General features: G+C 34.7%; 1 protein-coding gene across 1 annotated transcript in view; it reads left to right on the forward strand.

Annotated features, from left to right (window-relative positions):
• Window positions 1–21,016, forward strand: part of LOC121426233 (rap guanine nucleotide exchange factor 4-like) — a 67,869-nt gene that overhangs the window by 41,986 nt on the left and 4,867 nt on the right. Inside the window, exons 6-16 of the mRNA XM_041622455.1 lie at window positions 8,182–8,327; window positions 8,834–9,057; window positions 10,660–10,778; window positions 11,803–11,964; window positions 13,567–13,720; window positions 14,130–14,267; window positions 15,392–15,461; window positions 16,504–16,650; window positions 18,506–18,603; window positions 19,540–19,665; window positions 20,812–20,990. Of these exons, the coding sequence (XP_041478389.1) occupies window positions 8,182–8,327; window positions 8,834–9,057; window positions 10,660–10,778; window positions 11,803–11,964; window positions 13,567–13,720; window positions 14,130–14,267; window positions 15,392–15,461; window positions 16,504–16,650; window positions 18,506–18,603; window positions 19,540–19,665; window positions 20,812–20,990 (1,563 nt within the window). The remainder of the gene's footprint in view (window positions 1–8,181; window positions 8,328–8,833; window positions 9,058–10,659; window positions 10,779–11,802; window positions 11,965–13,566; window positions 13,721–14,129; window positions 14,268–15,391; window positions 15,462–16,503; window positions 16,651–18,505; window positions 18,604–19,539; window positions 19,666–20,811; window positions 20,991–21,016) is intronic.

The following is a 21,016-nucleotide window of genomic DNA, read 5'->3' on the forward strand; positions in this document are numbered from 1 at the left end:
TTGAAAAAAAAGAAAAATTGATACATGTATATCCCGTAGGCTGTGATGATATTAGGATATTTCATGCAATCCACAAATTAGTCACACTTGCACTTAGGCATGCGATCGGGGAAAAAAAGTGAGTTCACATTGTTCACTCATAATAAGTGAGGCATTTTTGTTTTCTGTTTCTTATGATACTTGGTTAAAAAAAATTGTGTTTTACTAAATATTCAAGTGATTATGAATATCTTAATGATCATGCATCACCACGACCGCCATGTCTTTTCAGTATCACTTTTATCAATATCATCAGCATTGCACTCATCATTATCATCACACAGTAATTATTATTGCCATTATAATGATGATTGTCATCCTCCCCATCATCATAACCATCACCATTATCAATATCATCAACATCATCATCAATATCATCATCATCCCTTTCATCATCATCATCATTATTAACACCACCACCATCATGATTATCATTATAATCCTCTTTCTATTCTTCCTCCTCCTCCTCACCATCATCACCATTACTATTATCAATGTCATCATCATCATCATCGTAACCACCACCAACACCATCATCATGATTATCATTAACCCCATCATCATTGTTATCAACATTATCAATATCATCATCTTTATCATCATCATTACCATCTTCATCAATATCATCATTATCATCAATATCATCATTACCAACACCATCATCATGATGATTATTGCTAACCTCATCATTATCATCATCATCATCTTCATTATCATCATCATCAATATTATCATCATCACCATCATCATCAATATCATCATCATCATTACCGGCACCATCATGATGATTATCACTAACCTCATCATCATCACCAACATAATCATCATCATCATCATCATTATCATCATCGTCATCATTACCACCACCGCCACCATTGTCATCATCTTCATCATTATCCTCATCCTCATCATCATCATTATCATCATCAATGTTATTATCATCAATATCATCATTACCACCACCAGCATCAACAGTTTCATCATCATCATCATTACCACAACCACCACCATCGTCATCGTTATTAACATCATCATCATCGCCATCACCATTACCACCACCAACATCATCATCTTCATCATCATTATTATCATCATCATAATTTCCATCATCTCAGCACATCATTTTTGCCATCTTCATCGTCATCTTCAACACCATCATCCCTCTCTCAATCCTAATCGTCGTCATCACCATCATCATCATCCTCCTCATCGTTGTAACCCTCAAAATTTGAACCCTGATCGAACCTGTGATTGTCAAAATTTTGTCAGCACGAGATCCATCATAATTCACTCATGCGCTTTATTAATAAAGCAGAGGAGAAGCATCATTTCCATCTTTATATTCCAACCTAAACGTGTCCTGCCATTCTCAATGTTCTGATATCAGCATTAGCATCTCTATTTCTCTACTACATATATCGACATACACTTTCTGATTGTTATTGATTATTCACGCAATGAACCCTTTATCTGTGATGAATCAAACTAGGATCTATAGGAAATATATATGATACAAATCAATCATATTTAACAGCTCGAAGATTGTTTAGAAGAATGAAAAAGTATTCCTCTTTCATTAAAATCTGGAGGTAGTGTTCGTTTCTTCATGACACTTATATCTTCAAATATGTTAAACACAGCACATTTATAAAAGCTTTCTATTCTTTATTCTTTTTTTTAATACATTATGAACCAACAAATGTCATGGATATCCCTCACTTTTCAGTATGATATAATTTAATTACAGACATAGGGTCAACATTCCATATTGACTTTATTCTTTTCAACTGTTTTATAGTTTATTTATTGGATATACTTTGCATTTAAACTTTGTGAAAGATAACATGGCCTTTTTGCATGCACATAAAATAAGATTGTAAGTAAGTACTTTATCGAGACAAAAAACGTACGCATTGTCATTTTGATTGACAATGTCGCAATTTTACTTTGAATTGACATGGTATTATGGTAAATTTAATGCAACAAGGCCATGGATACATGTTCAATTAAAGTATACCATGAACATTTTTTTATATTAAGGGCTGTAATTGAATCAAATTAAAATTTGAACTTAACTCTTATTTCTTGAGTATGCCATATATTTAAATCCTAACTTGGGCTGTATGTGTAAGATGGGGCTTTGGTATTTAAGTTCATATTCATAGACATGTTGCATGTTGCATACAATATATAACTTTTAATATGAATTTCTTTTGATTTGCTTTATATAAAGCATCCCCATATATTTTTTTTTGTTTCTTGTTGTCTTCACACTCTTATACTCACATATAGCACTCCTGTCCGAGCATGGGGGTTCGAGTAAGTACATTGCTATGTTGCCATGGTAATTCTTTAAATTCAAAATGGCTGAATTTAGAGCTTTGTACGTGAGTAGGCATACCCTTCACGGCTTTTGACTAGAGATCTATGCACAAATGCACTGGATGTATTCATATAGAATCAGATTTAAAATATTACCCTTTTAAACAAAATTTCACACCTCTATCTCTTTTGCTCCCCCAATCCTCCGATCTATCTCGCATACATTCGTAATTCTGAAGCTTCGTTATTCCGAAGGTTCGTAATTCCGAAGGTTCGTTAGTCTGAAAACGAAATGCAGTTCGTAATTCCGAAGGTTTGTTAGTCTGAAAACGAAATGATTAACGAACCTAATTTTATTCTCGGACTAGCGAACCTTTGGAACATCGAACCTTATTTTAGTTTTGGATTATCGAACCTTCGGAATAATGAACCTTCGGAATAATGCGACAAATGTTTGGATTATTGAACCCTTTTACGTTTTTAGATTAACTAACCTCAAGGTATAGTCAATTTACATGTTTTGTAATTATGAACATTCGGAATTAAGAACCTTCGGAATTACGAAGTGTAACCGATCTATCTCTCTCACTCTCTTTTTCTTTCCCTCTCCTTCTCCCTCTCTCTCTCCCTCTCTCTTTGTCTCACTCTCTCTTGTTCCATCTGTATGAACATAATGTATGCGATTCAACAAAAAAAAATTGTGGAATGTTCCCTCTCAAAGCCTAGCATGATGATGATTGTAGTGTTCTATCTCCTTGGACAGATTCTTTCTTCTGTGAACAGAAAATTGATACTTACATACCTAGTTAAAAATACCCCTTTTCGTTGAAATAATTTTTTGGTGAATCTATTCTAAGAGAAGGTTTGATAAAATAAGCTAGACAAACAAAAAGGATTGATGATGCATGTGTGTGCAACGTGAAAAGCATTCTTTGTTTTTGGGTATAATTTGGAAGGTCCATAAACATGATAATGCGAAGGTCGTACTATTTGCATTGCTTTAGCTTGAGAAACTTATAATTTGCATGAAATTGCATTGTTCCTCTGTGGAAAGAAATCTGAGCCAGGGCATGAAACTTTTTAATGATGAAATTGCAATTATTACTTTCATTTCTCAATAATTTTCTTTCTTCCATCTGCTTTTTTTTGCAAAGCCCCATTCTGTTCATATCATTTTGCATACCTTACTAAATTTTATCTTTAGTTATACTAAGTGCATGTATTTTACTAACATCATATTGTAATTCTGGAATATATGTATTTCTATGCATGTTTTATCATTGACGATTAATAGATAAAGTGTTACGGCTCTGTGCATTATTGCAAGTGTGACTAAAAATAGTGATTCATTTTTCAAGAATATTCCTGGAAAACTCATCTGATATGAATAATTGAAGCTCTTACAGCTATCTTAGGAAATAATGTTAATTGATTCAATTACAAATGGTAGGGTGATTTAGATACTGTTTTTTAGTACAAGATTGCCTGTTGGTGTGGGTAGTTGCACATTGCATTTCTGGGTGATGCAATGCTTAAACACAAACAAGTTTTTACTTGACATTATTCTAGTTGATGTAGTAATATATCTCCAGTTCATAAACTCATTATCATAACACATAAATGTTGTAATTATCACTTGGTATTATTTTAGTATAGTTTCATAAGTCTGGAGCAAATAAAGAATTAAGAGAAAATACAAAATGATCCTTTTGTCTGTCTCCTGCCAGGGATGTCATGCATATATGTGTATATGGTATTCAAAAGCTTCTGTTTCAACCCTAGAAATACATGTGGGGCCCCTATATACTTAGAAGTGGTACATTATAATATCAGCCAAATAGCTTCATTAACGACGGTACTTAGAATGTAATGGAGAAACTCATCTCATCATCTAATACATGTAGGATCCTTCAGCCGTTACGGATAATTAGGGCCCTGTTACAAAAAGCCCAAGAATTTATTCCAGTGCTGATTTCTACGATTGATTGCATCGATAATGTGTGTTTGATGAATTTTAACACTCGGTGCCCTGGGGCCCGTCTTACAAAGAGTTGTGATTGATCCGATCAATTGCAACTATAGAAAGCCAGCAAAGTCAACATATAAAATGCATGCTTGTTCAAAATGTGTTATACGTATCATTGTATATCCATAAATTCATTGATTTCTTGACAATTTGGTGTGTTCTCCTTTGTTTGAAAAGGACATTTTGCAAATTTCCTGTAGAAAAAATTATGACACTGATGGATTTCCGTATAGTTACGATTGATTGGATCAATTGTAACTCTTAGTAAGAAGGGGCCCTGGTGGATTGCCAAGCTTCTTGGTGAAGTAGGTTATACTGTTATTATGATATTAGACCAATGTTCAACGTAATAAGATAAAGAAACTAGGATGGATTATATCATTTAGTTAATGAATTATAACATTTAGTTTATCTACATGTATGTGTAATGAATTGTATAATGCAGTTTATTTGCACGTTATTTTCTGATGAATTTACCAACCTATGGTATTTGAAGTGCCTTGTCAAAAGAAATTATTTTTTATAGTAGGCTTTTAATCTCATATAATGGTGAAAATTTAAGTTGCTCAGAGGATCACTCTGTGAGAGAGTATCATGATGATCGGCATTTCACTTTTTTTAGATTTGAATGCTAATATTTCAAGTTCTTTATCAAGGCTCTTTTCTCTGAATTGGGTTTCGCACTGTCATAAGCAATATGATGGTCCGGATGACCGCCAACGATGTTACTGTTTGATATCAAGTTATTTATTCAGCTACTTTCTGTATACTGGAGTGGTACTCTTAAAAGTGTATTTTCTTGATATTTTATGTTTCCTCACTTTCTGTCATGATTTTTTTTATCATAACTTTTGTCTCTTCTCGATAGCCAGCACAAAAAGGCGAGGTTTTGAAAATGCACATAATCCCATAACATGCTAAAGATATGTGTGGGCGCGTCGTGGTCTAGTGGTTCTTACCCTCGCCTTTCAATCAGAGGGTCGTGGGTTGGATTCCTAGCCATGGCGTGTTTTCCTTCAGCAAGAAATTTATCCACACTGTGCTGCACTCGACCCAGGTGAGGTAAATGGGAACCGGCAGGAAGAAATTCCTCAAAAAGGTGTGCGCACTAGAATCAGTAGACCAGCTTAGCCGGGGTAATATAGGAGTGCCTTGAGCACCTATCAAGGTGGATATGTGTGCTCTACAAATCCTATATTATTATTATTATAAAAATTATGACAGGGTCTAACATTCTTAAATTTTGTCACTTCTTTTAGGGCCATGATATAATTCCCCTAGCTTACCCTACCAACTATTTGTGAAACACACAATGATATAATAGTTTCACTCATCATCCATATTACTTCTGAATTTTTCAAAAATGTCTTTAATGCTACAAGTAGTTACATGTAGGTTGGCCTATTATTGTTTCCTCATTTCTTCTCTTTGCCTTTCATTTATTTCTCCCTCTCGTCTATACTCCTCAGCTCTCCGTCCCTTTATAGTTGAATACGTTGTCACACAATACCAGCTACTGTAATGAGTCTTTTACTCGGAAAGAACAGTAATATTGATTGGTCTGTCAATGAAAATATGGGCGGGTACCTGCATGGATACATATATGATAGAATGAAGAAAATCTGCAGAATATATACCCATTATTTACAATCATGGCGATCTAGAAGAAAATGACAAAAGTTATGACAAAAGAAATAATGCATTTAGCTCGAGTCCAGAAGTACCATCCCCGACTTCTAAATGATTTAAATCAGCATTAACCGCTGGAAAGAAAACAATGTCGCACAGAATGATGGCAGAGTGTTCACATAGTGGACTGTGTGGAAACATTATCCACACTGTTCAGATTTTCACACTGTGGACACCCCGGCAATGACTGTTCACAGCTTGTTCACCTGGTTGAATACATGAATTTGTGATTTACACTGTTAATATGCTCAAATTTAACAGTGTAATGGTATTTTCACACTGTGGATACGCCAACAGTTAGACTGTTCATGGCATGTTCACATGTTTGAGTATGTGAATTTGTGATTCACGCTATTTAAATGCTCAAATTTAACAGTGTGAACATATTTTCACACTGTGGACACCTCAGCAGTTTGACTGTTCATGGCATGTTCACATAGTCGAGTATGTTAATTTGTGATTCACGCTATTCAAATGCTCAAATTTAACAGTGTGGACATATTTTCACACTGTGGGTTCACACTGTGGACACCTCAGCTGTTTGACTGTTCGTGGCATGTTCACATGGTCAACTATGTAACTATGTGATCACACTGTTGAAATGCTCAAATTTAGCAGTGTGAAGTTCATTTTACATTGTGTTCCACACTGTGAACAAACTGTGGACACGCTGTGGGATGCTGTCTTCTTTCCGGTAATTGTATCCACTTGCTATGCAATGGTTAATCTTAATTTGATCTCCTCTTTATATTGACTTATATATATTAATCCATCTTTCTCTTCTGATAAAAATCTGCTAATCATAATTGTTATTTCTGCTGTTTCTTTGAATGCAGTGTTGACTGTAAATCTAATTGTTACTTAAACTTTATCAATTTGTTTAACTTATACAGTCTTTATTTGCTGAAAAGAGTGAAGTGAGTTTTATAGCATTTTCACTGATCTGCCTTTACTTCTTACTGATTTTCTTGAAACTTATTTGTTGTATATACTCACCAGCTTTTTGGTGTAATCATAAGGTTATGATGCAATACTAAATTATTTACAGGTATATTCTTTCAAGTTGAATGAAAGACTATAGCTTTAAAGGGGAAATCCAACGCAGATTTTATCTGAAGGGGTAAATGGTGAATTAGGGAAGAAGATACAGTGCATCGAAAATTTATATTATCTATTTTACCTCTAAATTTGTGAGTCAGTGTCACTGTACAGTTGCAGTACAGCAGGTTTTTCCTCCCATTTTAATACTTTTCATTGCTGCACAAGAAACATATTGGTCTGTATTCTGAAGTTTGGATAAATTTAGCCCATGGTCTAACTCGTGTTGAAATTATGGAAAGCAAAAAATTTCAGAATTGCATTTATATTATAAATTTCCTGTCTTTACTTGTGTGTTTCTCCATGTTTTAATAATGAAAAGGACTACTGGGCGTGTCGTGGTCTAGTGGTTCTGACTCTCGCCTTTCAAACAGAGGGTCATGGGTTTGAATCCTAGCCATGGCGTGTTTTCCTTCAGCAAGAAATTTATCCACACTGTGCTGCACTCGACCCATGTGAGGTAAATGGGTACAAGCAGGAAGTAATTCCTAAGAAATCGGTAGTCTAACTTAGCCGGGGTAATATAGGAGCCCCTTGAGCACCTAGCAAGGTGGATACGTGCGCTTTACAAATCCTATATCATTATTTTCTGATTTAATTAGAGTTACTTAGGAATAATTTGATTGTCAAGTGATCTGAGAAATTGAACTGATACTGTTTGAAATACCTGTCCTAGTAGGCTATATCTGTAGTTTAGCCACAAATTTATGATAATATTGAGAATATTACTATGGTCCATTCATATAGCGCTAAAGCATTCAAGGGTGCAGGTACCCTTGAGCCATTCACCTCACCTTGGGTCCAGTGCAGCACAATGTGGTAAATTTCTTGCTGACTGAGAAAAACATGCCATGGTTGGGATTTGAACCCACGCCCCTCTGATTGGAAGACGGGAGTATGAATCACTAGACCGCGACGCTCCCACATTTAGACCAAAGATGAACTCCAACAATATTTTAGGATACAGGCCTTGAATTCATCTTCTCTTTCTTTGTTTTGTTCTTTAGTCCACAGGAGAGGAGCGTTGATGATCTTGAGATCATTTATGAAGAGCTTCTTCATATCAAGGCCTTAGCTCACCTTTCTACGATGGTCAAGCGCCAGCTCACGAGTGTCCTCGTCTTTGAGTGCCACGAGAAAGCAGGGACAGTCTGTGAGTTTGGAAGTTACTCTTCAGAATTATCATTCACTTACTTAAGCTTTGCCTTTCAAAAGACACGACAGTGAACACTCATTTTTTTACAAAAAGTATAAAAGGTCGATTAAGAGCAGAAAAAAAAACATAACATTGATTAAAACACATCTCATGCAAATATGTAACCAGCCACCCTTAGACAAACATTAAATTACCCAAAATTAATTATGAGATTTTCAGTGAGTTTGAAAAGGCATGTCCTAAGCTTTAAAATGATATGTAATTAGTCAAAGTTGATCCATCGTAACCGCACTTGTCCATGATATAATTCAGAAGATATTAAGCAAGAGCTTCTAAAATTAGGAAACGTTTTTAAAAACATGTACGTGTTCATGCACAAGAAGTGCACATTGAGCAATCTCGGTGAAACTTTCAAGCACTTTGCAAAACCTTGTGACAAAGAAACCCTATTATCCTTTTTTATTCAACTTTTTTTCTCCAACTGAATGACATCATTTTGTCAGTGTTTCACCAAGGTGACGAGGGTCGTTCGTGGTTCATCATCCTGCGAGGATCCGTCAACGTCGTCAAGTACGGCAAGGGCGTCGTCTGTACCCTCCACGAAGGGGATGACTTCGGCAAGCTGGCCCTGGTCAACGATGCTCCGCGAGCGGCTTCCATCGTCCTGCGAGAAGACAACTGTCAGTTTCTGAGGGTCGATAAATATGATTTCAATAGGATACTTAGGGTGAGTCTAGGATGGTATTTCATCAAGCTGTTTGTAAGTTATGAATGAATTTACACATGACTGGTGACCCTTTCTTGGGATTTTTTTTATTTGAATGATTCATTTGTTTTTCTACCTAACATTATGATATGATAACATAGATATAGCAAAGACATTTTGAGAAAAAAACAGACATATTTATCATTGGATATAAAAAATCAGTCACAGGAGATGGATTGCCATTATAAACAAAAAAAATTCTTGAAAATGAGAAACCAAATTATACATTAATTTATCTAAACATATTTTGAGCAGAATGTATGACTATGAATGATTAATACATCAATTACATGTAAATAAAAAGAAAAAAAATGTATTGAAATAAAGCTTCCTGTAATTTATAATCATGAAAGAAGAAAGTGAGGATGATGGTGAAAAAGAAGATGATGATGATGATGATGATGGTGATGATGTTGAAGATGATGATGATGATGATAATGATGATAATGATGATGGTAAAGATGGTGATGATAATGATGATGGTGATGATGATAATGATGGTGATGATAATGATGATAATGATGATGATGATGGTGATTATGATGAAGCTGATGATTATGATGGTGGTGGTGATGATGATGATGGTGGTGGTGTGGGGTGGTGGAAAAGGGATAGGAAAAGATTACGACACAGAAAGTTTACCTTAGTAAACCGATAGTAACATGACCTATACGAAATATACCTATGTTGCTGGCTTATAACTTAAGAACATGTTGTAGTCGTGTTTATTAAATCGTGCCAAACACTTCACAAACAGCTTTATGAAATACTTACCTGTTTTGTTTTTCTTTACATTTACTGCTTCATGAAGTTAGACATGACTTTGCAAGAAAAAAATGGTGATCCGAGGATAGGTGCTAAGTCATCTTACATATGAATATATCATTTAGCACAAGAAAGGGTCAATCAGGCATGCCTAAATCCTTTTGTAATTTACAAGGAGCTTTAAATATATCATTTGGACCCCGGTCTGGTCACTAGACCTGCCAACCAGTACGTTTTTGGCGTATTTAGTACATTTTTTTGCAACCAAAATACGGCAATAGGTTTTTTTCTTTAACAAATATGTTTTTGTAAAAAAAAAAAAAACATTGACAAAATCGTAATTCAAGTGAGAAATATCATCTCTATATGTCTCTATTTCATAAAACTTACACAAATATGGTTATTAGATCAATTTTATTTCAGGTATTTTTTTTTTATAATCATTTTGTTGAGACCAGGGTGAGATATACACGTGTTTAAATTTTTTTTCATCTGCAAGAGCAGTGCGCATTTTAGCGTGCATGCAGCTTGAGCGCCGCAATGAGCGAGTGCGCCACACATTTTATTATGAAATACACTTTTTTGGGGAAAAATACACCTTTTTATCACAGAATACAATTTTTCATTCCCAGAGGTTGGCAGGTCTGAGTCACATTGATGGAATTAAATAGTCACATGTATGATTGATCAGATCAAAACCAAAAAAAAAAATAAATGAAATACAGGCTTCTTTCACATCTACTGTAGATAGTTCAGTTAGAATGTTTTTTAATTGTAGGATTTTTTTTCTTTTTATAGGATGTTGAAGCAAATACGGTCAGATTAAAAGAGCATGGGCAGGATAGTCTGGTTCTGGAGAAGATTCCAACAAATACGCAACATAGTAATAATAACAAACATCACCATGTTAGTTATAGGTAAGTATTACAATATAGTTTGCAAAATGTGTCATTATTCAAGCATACATAAAAGTTATGGTATAATTGTGTTGCATTTAAAGGTTAAAGGTGGTCACTTTTTGAGATAGGTGTAATCATTTGCATCATTTTTTTGTTCACAAATAAGATTTTAACAGTGGTTTCTCCAATTCCCAATGCTTTAAATAGAAATAAGTAAATAAATAATGCTACGTTTCCACCTTGTTAGGTGCTCAAGTTGCTCCTATATTAGCCCGGCTAAGCTCCATGTAGTCTATCAGTTCTGGTGCTCACAGCATTACATCCTGCTGGTACCCCTGTACCTCATCAATATTTTGAATTATTATTATGATCTTTATTGTTATTATAATCATCATCATTACCATCATCATAATCATTATTGTTATTATTTTCATTATCATTATACTAAAGCAGATGGTTAGATATAAAGGATCTTTCTTGGATAAAATTATATCCTGTATTGCCTTTCTAACCGATGAATGTCTTTGCGTTTTGTTTCTAAAAATGTGTGGCGAGTTGTGTGTATTTCATACAAAAATTACCTACAGTGTAACCTGTCAATAGTGATCACCAAAGGAAATTAAGGAAGTTAACTTTTTACTATGTTATATTTCTACAATTTTGCAGAGGTATTTTTTTTCTAATGCTTCTCAAGACTATCTAATTAATTATTTTGGCACCATTTTCAGTATTTCTTTTTTTAATCATTACGTTTTTGTACTAACAAACCTTCAGAATTACGAACCTCATTTTGTTTTCGGATTAACGAACCTTTGGAAATAGGAACCTCACTTTGTTTTTGGACTAACGAACCTCATTTCTTTTTCGGACTTACGAACCATCAGAATTACGAACCTTCGGAAATACGAACCTTCGGAATAACGAACCTTCGGAATAACGAACCTTCGGAATGTCCGAACCTTCGGAATGTCCTAACCTTCGGAATTGTAATTGATAGAGAGGTGGCCACTAACACAGGCTTGGCTGTGTTTGTTTTTTGCAGGTATTCAGTAATGGCCGGTGTTCCAGAGAAGATGTTGGAGCATCTTCTAGAGACGAGGATAGATAGCAAGTACGATCCAACAGACACATTCCTGGAAGATTTCTTATTAACGCACATTGTCTTCATGCCGAGCGAGAAGCTGTGCCCTGCGCTTCTTCAACAATATCCTTAATCAAATTAATGTCATATTTCATTCTTTCAATATCTTGTAATTTATTGCATGGATGTCTGAACTTTTCCTTATTTGTCTCTATTTCATCTATGATAATAATAATTATAATAGTAGCTAGTTTTTATTTAGGGATTTCCCCATATACATGTACGGCTCAAAGTGCTTCCAGTATGTTACTACCCCGGTCATTGGATTCATTGCCATCCCTCACGAAATTGCACAATTTCCACTCCCTGGGGAGCATTCCTTGCATTCATCACAGCCTCATAATGTCGCTGGCAAATTAAAACATACATTGACTTTCGCATCTTACTGGGTACCCAATTAGCACCTGGTAGGTGTTTCATAAAGCTGTTTGTAAGTTAAGAGCGACCGGTGATTCTTTCTTGTGGAAAATGGTATCATTGGCGATGGTTAAGCGGGTAAAAAAAATCACCAGTCGTTCTTAAAGTCGCTCTTAACTTACGAATATCTTTATGAAACGGCCCCCTGGATGGAGTATGGCAAATGCAGATCAACACCTTGCCAAAGGACACTAGCACCGAATGGGATTTGAACACACGACCCTCTGATTGAAAGGCAAGAGTCAGAACCACTACACCATGACACCTAATTGATCCATCTCTTATTAGGGGATAGGGATACTGCTTTTTCATCTATTGTTCCACATCTTTGTGACTTGATCCCTCCTTACTTTGTTCCATGAAGGTTTTTAGCTGAGAACTCTTCACATTTTGCCTTAAAACTCATTTATTTCAGGAAATGTCCAGTAATGAACTTAATTTGATAAGGCTGCACCTCCAGTATGAAGAGAATTATGGTGCAGTGTAAATGCTGCGTGTCATCAGCATCACTCAACCTCAAATTTTCTTTTACACATTGTATCTCTCCTTATGTGTACATATTTCACTTCTAAGCTTCTTTTCTGTACCTCTGTCTCTCTTTCTTTATCATAAATTCTTATTACTTAGTTCTTTTCATTTTATCTGAAGAAAAAAAGGCAAAAATCATTTTAATCCTATTAAGTATATGTAATAAAGCAGGTTGGTTATATGATTGAAATAACTTTTAGTGAAAAAAAAGAAACTCACAGGAATATAAAGCAAATAATATTCCCTAAAAACTAGTAACATGAAATCAATGAAAATTTGACATTGTTTGAACAGTCTTTATCTAGGGCTCGTAACACAAAGCTTAGCAATTGATCATAGACACATTTTCCTGCAACTGATTGCGTAGACTGCAATGTACAAGCAAACTTGAAAATCAAGCCTACGATTAATCGCTAACCTTTGTTTTACAGGACCCAGAATTTTTTTTCCTGATGTTTCATTTTTAGCATTATTTGTATTTTAGTTTTGCTATATATAATTACATGTATTCTAATTATTTGTAATCTTAATTTAATATGTGTATATTTTCTTTATGCAGGACCATTATGTGAAACAGCCTGCGAGCTGATTAATGTTTTATCCTGTTGAAAGATATTTTAATAAATAAATAGATAAATGAATAAATATCTTTTGTTGAGTATCCTTTTTTTCAATAGTACTCAAATGTTTAGAATCAGGGTTCCTTGACTAGATACATACCTATCACTCCGAGAGGACATCAAGAGGTCCCGAGCAAGAGACGATAGACTACATAGTCAACAACAAGAGACGGGTGGTCCAGCTGGTCTGTCTGTGGCATGTGGTAGCTGGGTATGCCTTTAAACAGGACACGACTATTATGCAGTTCTTAGAGGTATTCTGCCATCTTATAAATATAAGGAATCAACTCTGATTTTTTCAAAATGGATTTTTTTTCTTGTTTTCGGATATATGTTTGTGTACCCTGAATGATGCTTAAGGATTAAGAGCCACATAGTCCCTAATTTATGAAATACAGAAACAATAGATAATTTTAGAACTGAAATATAGACTTCAAAAGGAATTGAGTCTACAATACTTCCACATGAAACAGATATTAGATATTATTTTTGTAACTGAAGTATTTCTTATGACATTTATATTTTTTGTATATCCATAAATTAATATAGAGAGAGGTTTGTTATTTTAAATTTAAAGTAAAAATGAATAGATTGAAGCTTGAACATGAACATAGAGTTCATTATTTTTGTCCTATGAATTATCTTTACGCGATCCACCTCTAGACGCTGTTCTCAGCAGTGTGTGATGATTGTCCTGCTTACCCAAGCCTCCAGGACCCTCTAGCTAGTCTGGAACAGGTCCTAAAAGCTGTCAAGTCCACCAAGGATTCTAGTTCTCATACGTGGCAAGTGCAGACTCAGGTGAGATCACTCGACTACGGAAATATTGAAGGAGGAGTGAACTGTGTGGTCTGTCATTGAATGTGTGCATAACATATCTAGTCTAAAAATGAACCTTTCGGATAAAATCTCTTGATAATTCAGAAAATAAATGAGCCTATAATTTCATTTGCAAAGAGAGACTAAAATTTCCCTATTGGAATTAAAAGTGCCTGTTTATAGCTACTTGGTAACATTATTATTGTATTATAAAAGTAACGACTAAAGTGAAGTTTGTTACCATTCACAAGTGGGTTATATAACAAGACTACACTGCTGACAATGATGCATAATGGGTTCAGAACCCAGGGCACATTGCATAAAAGTGACCAATCGGATAAACTTTGCCATGCAATTGTAACTTGTTTGAAATCCTTGATTTTGATTGGTTGTTGACCATGGTAGCTACCATTGGATGGCAACGTTACCATAATAGTAACTTTTATGCAACAGGACCCTGGCCAGAGATCGGTAGTCGCCTTTAGTCTGTTGACATCTATGTTCTCTAATTCAAATAGGCACTGAGCAAGGATCACTTTGTTCCAGATAAATCATTGATCAAGATATGTTTGTTTGTGTTTTTTTTAAACTGCATTGATTAAGGAATAGGTATAGCTCATTTTAGCATTTTTTTGTTCTTTTTTATGTCTTTATATTCTATTGTGAAATATTTGATTGAGATTGAAGATTGATTTATCAATTTTTGCACATGATACATGTACATCCAACAAGCTAAAACATATTGTTCCTAATCTCTCATGCATTATATATATTTATTCTCATAATGAATAAGAGATTCAACTTTAACTGTAGTGTAAATTTTGACAACAAACACTAATTTGATGAATTTGATTTTTGCTTGTTTTCTCAATGGTAGTTTGTTACCATATCTTTTGGCTTTGAATTACGATGGAAAGCTAAGTGTTAAAACACTTGCATTTTTCAAAATCCCTTGGAGCATTACCTGGAACAAGTAAACAGTGATTTTCACTTACAAATTTTTATAATCTACTGAAATTCTTGCATCTGATTTGCTCTAAACAAATCAAGTCAGTGAAAATTACCGACAATTCGCTTAAAAAAAAACACTGCCATTATAATTACAGGTATTAAGTGAATCAAGAACCCACATGGAAGATGAGCTTCATAGGACACCAATCAAAGCTAAAGACGAAAGTAAGATTTATCTTTATTTTATTCCTTTCTCATTTAATAATTTTCGTTTAAAGGTCCAGCTGTTTGCATTTTCCATTCTATTTTCACTTGCCTGATGCAGTCATATGCTACTACTGGGGGCGTTTCATCAAAAATTTTGTCTGACAAGTCGTTAGATCTGACATTTTTCCTTGAATTTGATTGCCAGGCTGAGAAGTACTGTTGCTATGGTAACTGTCGGATAAAATGAGACTTTTCGGTTATAATGTCCGACAAATTCTTGAATGAAAGTATCCCTGACTTACCAGAATATGGAATAACATTTCTGATCAGTACTACACTTAATTCCTGAACTTGATCCAAGTAAAGATCAAAACTTTTTTGGGCAATATTCCTCTTCTTTCCTTCTTGTTCATTACCTGATTACTTAATGTTTTATTTTTAAAAGTACCTTGAGCATAGGTGGAACTTGCAAGAAAACAACAATAGCCCGTTTTATACCGTGCGGATCTCCCTCTGGTGATCCAGGGTGCCAATTTTATATTTACCTAATATTGCTGGAGTACATGTAAATTTAAACTTAATTTACATGGATGTGTACAGAAAATTGCAGTGTCTACTAGGATAGACCGGGCAGACTTTGGGTCTTGCTTGATAAGCCCCCTGGGAGCCAACACAGGATGTTACTGGGTCCTTAATATACACATACTTGTACTGTGACTGACTAACTCTGTTGGGATACTTGTAGAGCATTTGCAAATAAAAGATTGGAGTTTTTTTTTTCCTTTTTGAGGTATGTGAAGCATACACGAACATAGCTATGAACACGGAATATTATTCCTGTATCCAAACAATAGAGATATTTCGACCCCGGATGTAGCCACAATGACCTCCATGTAGTTGGAATACTTTTGAATGTGTTTGATTCAAACTCTATTTGCTTTGGATTTGTAATGGATTGTCACTCTTCCATAGGAAGCCTCAAATCTCAATGTCCTCCATATATACTTTCAGTTATGATATGAATAATATTCTTAGCACTTCCTTTTTATTACATTTCCAGCAATATTCAAGGTCTATTGCGCTGACCACACCTACACGACACTCCGGGTTACCATGGATACCTCAGTAACAAACATCATTCAGGTGGTATCAGAGAAGATGTGTCTTGGGAATGACCTGGTGCTATGTGAGGTCAAATCCTCGGGAGGTATGCTGATTAAATTCCGGCTTAAAGGGAAAGGTCACCCTGACAAAAAAATTGTAAAAATAGCTGAAAAAATAATTAAAGATATTGCCGAAAATTTGAGAAAAATCCATCAAAGAATAAAAAAAGTTATTTGAATTTCAATTATTTGATTTGTGAAATCATATTCAAGCAGCTTTTCTACAAATCAGTGAAATGTTGTTTTCTCAGAAAATTGAAAATTGGGTTTATTTTACCTTCAGTATATCAGTTCACAGCTGTTCATAAAACAATAACAAAAATAAGTCATCACAAACCATTGAAAAACTGAAATTTACGCATTTCATATTACATAACACATGCGGCAGCTGCTTGTTTATGGCGTCCCTAATCCAAAACGTAAAATTAATTCAAATTACTTTTTTATATTAAAAGGATTTTTTTAAACTTTCACCAATATTTTCAATTTTTGATAAATTTTCTTCATGGTGGACTTGCCCTTTAACTTTAAAAATAAAAAAAGAAGATCTGTTTTATAATGATGTGGTGCAATGTCCGGTCATACACTAGCATAACTCATACAAGCAGAAAAGATGTGTCTTGGTAATGATCTGCTGCTTTGTGAGATCCTCGGGAGGTATGTTGAATAAACAATAGCTCATTGAAATGGATGTGTTTTGGTTGTGATCAGGTGATATGTCAGGTATTTATATAATTGTTGGTTAAACATTGGCACACCTCATGCAATGAGAGACAGTATGTTTTAGTAATGATAAGGTGCTATGTCAGGTAAATCATCAAGAGGTGTGTTGATTAAACACCAGCTCAATGCTTACATTTAAAAAAAGATGTGCTTTGGTAGTGATCTTGTGATATGTCAGGTCATTGCTTTGATTGTTGGTTAAATATTGACATACCTCATGCAATGAGAGACAGTATGTTTTAGTAATATTAAGTTGCTATGTCAGTTCAAATCACAAGGTATGCTGGTTAAACTTTGGCATTATTTATAAAATCAGAAAAGATGTGTCTTGGTAATGATCTGATGCTATGTTAGTTAGGCCAAATCAACTCGAGGTATCTTGGTAAAACATTGGCTTAACTCAAACAATTGGAAAAGAATGACCTGGTGCTATGTCAGGTCAAATCCCCAGGAGATATGTTGGTTAAAAATTGGCTAAGCTCATAAAATCACAGATTGTGTGTTTAGGTAATAATCCAGTGCTATGTGAGGTCCAATCCTCTCGAGGTTTGTTGGTAAAACAACAAGCAACTCCTACAATCAGAGAAGATGTTTTGATAATTATCTGCCACTATTTTCATTGGTTGAATATTAATTGCATTTAATAATGGAGTTGCATTTGAACACAATTCCTTCTGCAATATGACTCCCTGATCTCATGTCAGTTTAAAACCAAGGAGATATTTTTCTTATTGTGAAACATAATATCGTAGTAATAATGCAGTATGAGTTTGAACAAATTCTGATGAGTCAACAAAGTGGTTATTTGAATAAAGAAATGTATGTCTCCAAACCAACAAGTTTTGATTCTACTTTTGGCACCCTCATATCCAGATCTCTTGTTTTCTTTCTTCGTCATTATTTTAGAACCAACTACAAGAATACTTTTTTATTGTAATTTAGTTATGTTTGCATTTCATATTCTACAGGGATATTTATTTATGCTTATCTATAAAAATCTGTATCATCTATTAATTTGTTTGTTTTGAATTGTTGATGTTTGAAAATGTGAAATGTTGGAGTGAATAAACTTTGAATCTTGAACCCTTGATTTGGTAGAAAACTGCTGAGAAACTTGAAAAACACATTCTTGGATAATGATGATTAATTGTGCTCATTTGTAAATTTTATTTTCAGAACGTTTATCATTCCATCAGAAAGACGTCTGCATAGCGACGAGTTTGAGCTGTAATGGTAGAATATTTATAGCCCCTAGAGATCACTTAGATGCCTTGGTGAGTCAGAAGTTGGGGGGGGAAGGGGGAGGGGAGAGGGAGGGGAGGTAAGGGGAAAGCGAGGGAGGGTGGGTGGGGTAGAGGGTAGACAATAGCAATAGTTTTTATTTTCACTATTCCAACAGTATGATATAAGGTGAATATTTAGAAGAGAGTAAATTGTTATTGCATAAGGATATTGATATATAAGTGTATTCTTTACACAGAGGTCAAATTTCACGATATTTTCTTGTATTTTATATCATCCCCCTTTCAAAATACATCTTGTTTTTAATTGCTCAAATGAGTTCATCATCACCTGTATTACATGTATACAATTTGCAAATTTATTTTTTTGTAATTCATGTTTTATTGATTCTTTTCATGAATAGTAAGCATAACAAAACATCTATGATATAACGGATCACATTATAAGATGAAAATGGCATTTGCATATAAAATAACATGTCTAACATACAAAATAGAGTAATATAAAAAAACATCCATTTGTTTACAACAGAAAAAAAACGGTCAGGCGCTTGACCTACATGAGAAAAAAACATAACAAAACAGCCTTCTGCTTTTATCGCCTCTTTATGGTATTCAAAATGGTGGCCCACGTATTGCCGACATGCTTTTCTAATTCGCATTTCCTTTGTGCTATAGTGTGTTCATCCGTTTCAAATGATAGAAGAAAGTAAGTTACAAACGTGAGACGGTAGGTTTTGTTTCGTTACATCAACAAGGAAAGTACAAGTGTGCACATTTAAACAATCTTACCTACAATTGCCCCATTATTTCATTGCAAAAAATAATATGCTACCCTTGTTTCACCTCACTCCCCGCCCCCCAAAAAATTTATCCTGGTGTCATCTTTCCTTCAAAATACACTTTGCAACGATATAGACTGTCATTTTGAAATTTTCCATTGATCTTAATTCATGCTGATATTCACAGACACCATTGCCTGAACAAGAGGGACCAAGTGAGGGCTCCGTCTCATTCCTGGAGCCAACGAGTTCAAGAGAGCTTGCCTATCAAATGACAATGTATGACTGGCAGCTCTTCCTATGTACTCATGAGGTACGTATTATACCGGGGGGGGGGGGGCAGTCAAATATATTGCTGTACACACGCATGACCCAAAAAACGTATTTAAATGGGTGTTTCTTCAGTGTTCACTCGTTAAGGGTATAAGAAACACTGATTTTCAAGAAAAAGGGTGGTTTTGAAAGACTGCTCAATGGTTAATTGTGGGGTCAAACGTATGGGGGTATGTTTTTCCCCCCAAAGCTTTTTTTAAAGATGAGCCAAACACGTTTAGGGTATGTTTTTTCCCAAGCTTTTCCCCGAGGTCATATTCTGGCAACATCTTGTTTAGGGGCCAAAATGTGTAAATAATGCCCCCCCCCCCCCGGGGGGTATTATAGCTCCTTGAAGAGGTACATGTAAATTGCCACTTGGTAATTGTCAGTGTTTGTTTCAGTTTGGTTTCTTCTTTATATATGTCACAAAATATAGCACATAATAACATTTCAACAAGAAAGAATAAATGATTGATAGCAAATAGTAGTACAATACAATAATTCAAGAGACATAAATCAATGGTAATGTCATTTTAAGTTGCAGATTAGAGAGGCACATATGAGAATATAAATGGACAGCTATTTTAAAAGCATAGCTTGTGTTTTGTAGTTTCACAATGATTAATGATAAGTGTTGCCAATTCGTTGTATTATAAAAAGTATAAAAGGAAACAGAGATAGATACATGTATAGAGAGAAAAAAGGAAAGATATTTCATATTTCTGCATGTATAGGGATCCTATGCAGCAATAAACTTCATAGTCTAGTAGCGGTCTTATAAGATTTAACTCTCTCTTTGACAGGAGTTGAGAAATGATGAAAGCTTCGTCTAAGAAAGCTTGAGACCCAAGATTGTTAGAATGTTTGTACAGGTTAAGTCCCACATGATAATTCACAAAATTTTATTGATTGTTTAAAGAAGAAATTTCATCTATAGATATTTGACCAAGAAAGTAAGAATAATGCCATAACCTTTTTTTACTCATGCATGTACATGTTCTTGTATACTGTTTTGGTAACTTCTAGTCAAATTCAAATAATCAAAGTGTCATGCTAAGGTTGTGCAATATTGACAAAAAACATATTTAGATACACTGATCAAATTACTTTTATATTATTTTTTTTTTATTTATATTATGAAAAGTGTGAGTTCATCTATCACACATTTGGGAGGCACAAATACCGGCGCATCACAGCTAATCTAGACGTCTTCCTACGCCGATTTAACGAAGTGCAATCTTGGGTTGTTACTGAACTTTGCCTGACGTCAAATATCAGCAAACGGGTCCACCTTCTCAAGAAGTTCATCAAAATAGCTGCCCAGTGAGTAGATGTATTACCTATTTTCA

This window comes from Lytechinus variegatus, chromosome 13 (assembly GCF_018143015.1).
Source record: "Lytechinus variegatus isolate NC3 chromosome 13, Lvar_3.0, whole genome shotgun sequence".
Classification (NCBI taxonomy): Eukaryota; Metazoa; Echinodermata; class Echinoidea; order Temnopleuroida; family Toxopneustidae; genus Lytechinus; species Lytechinus variegatus.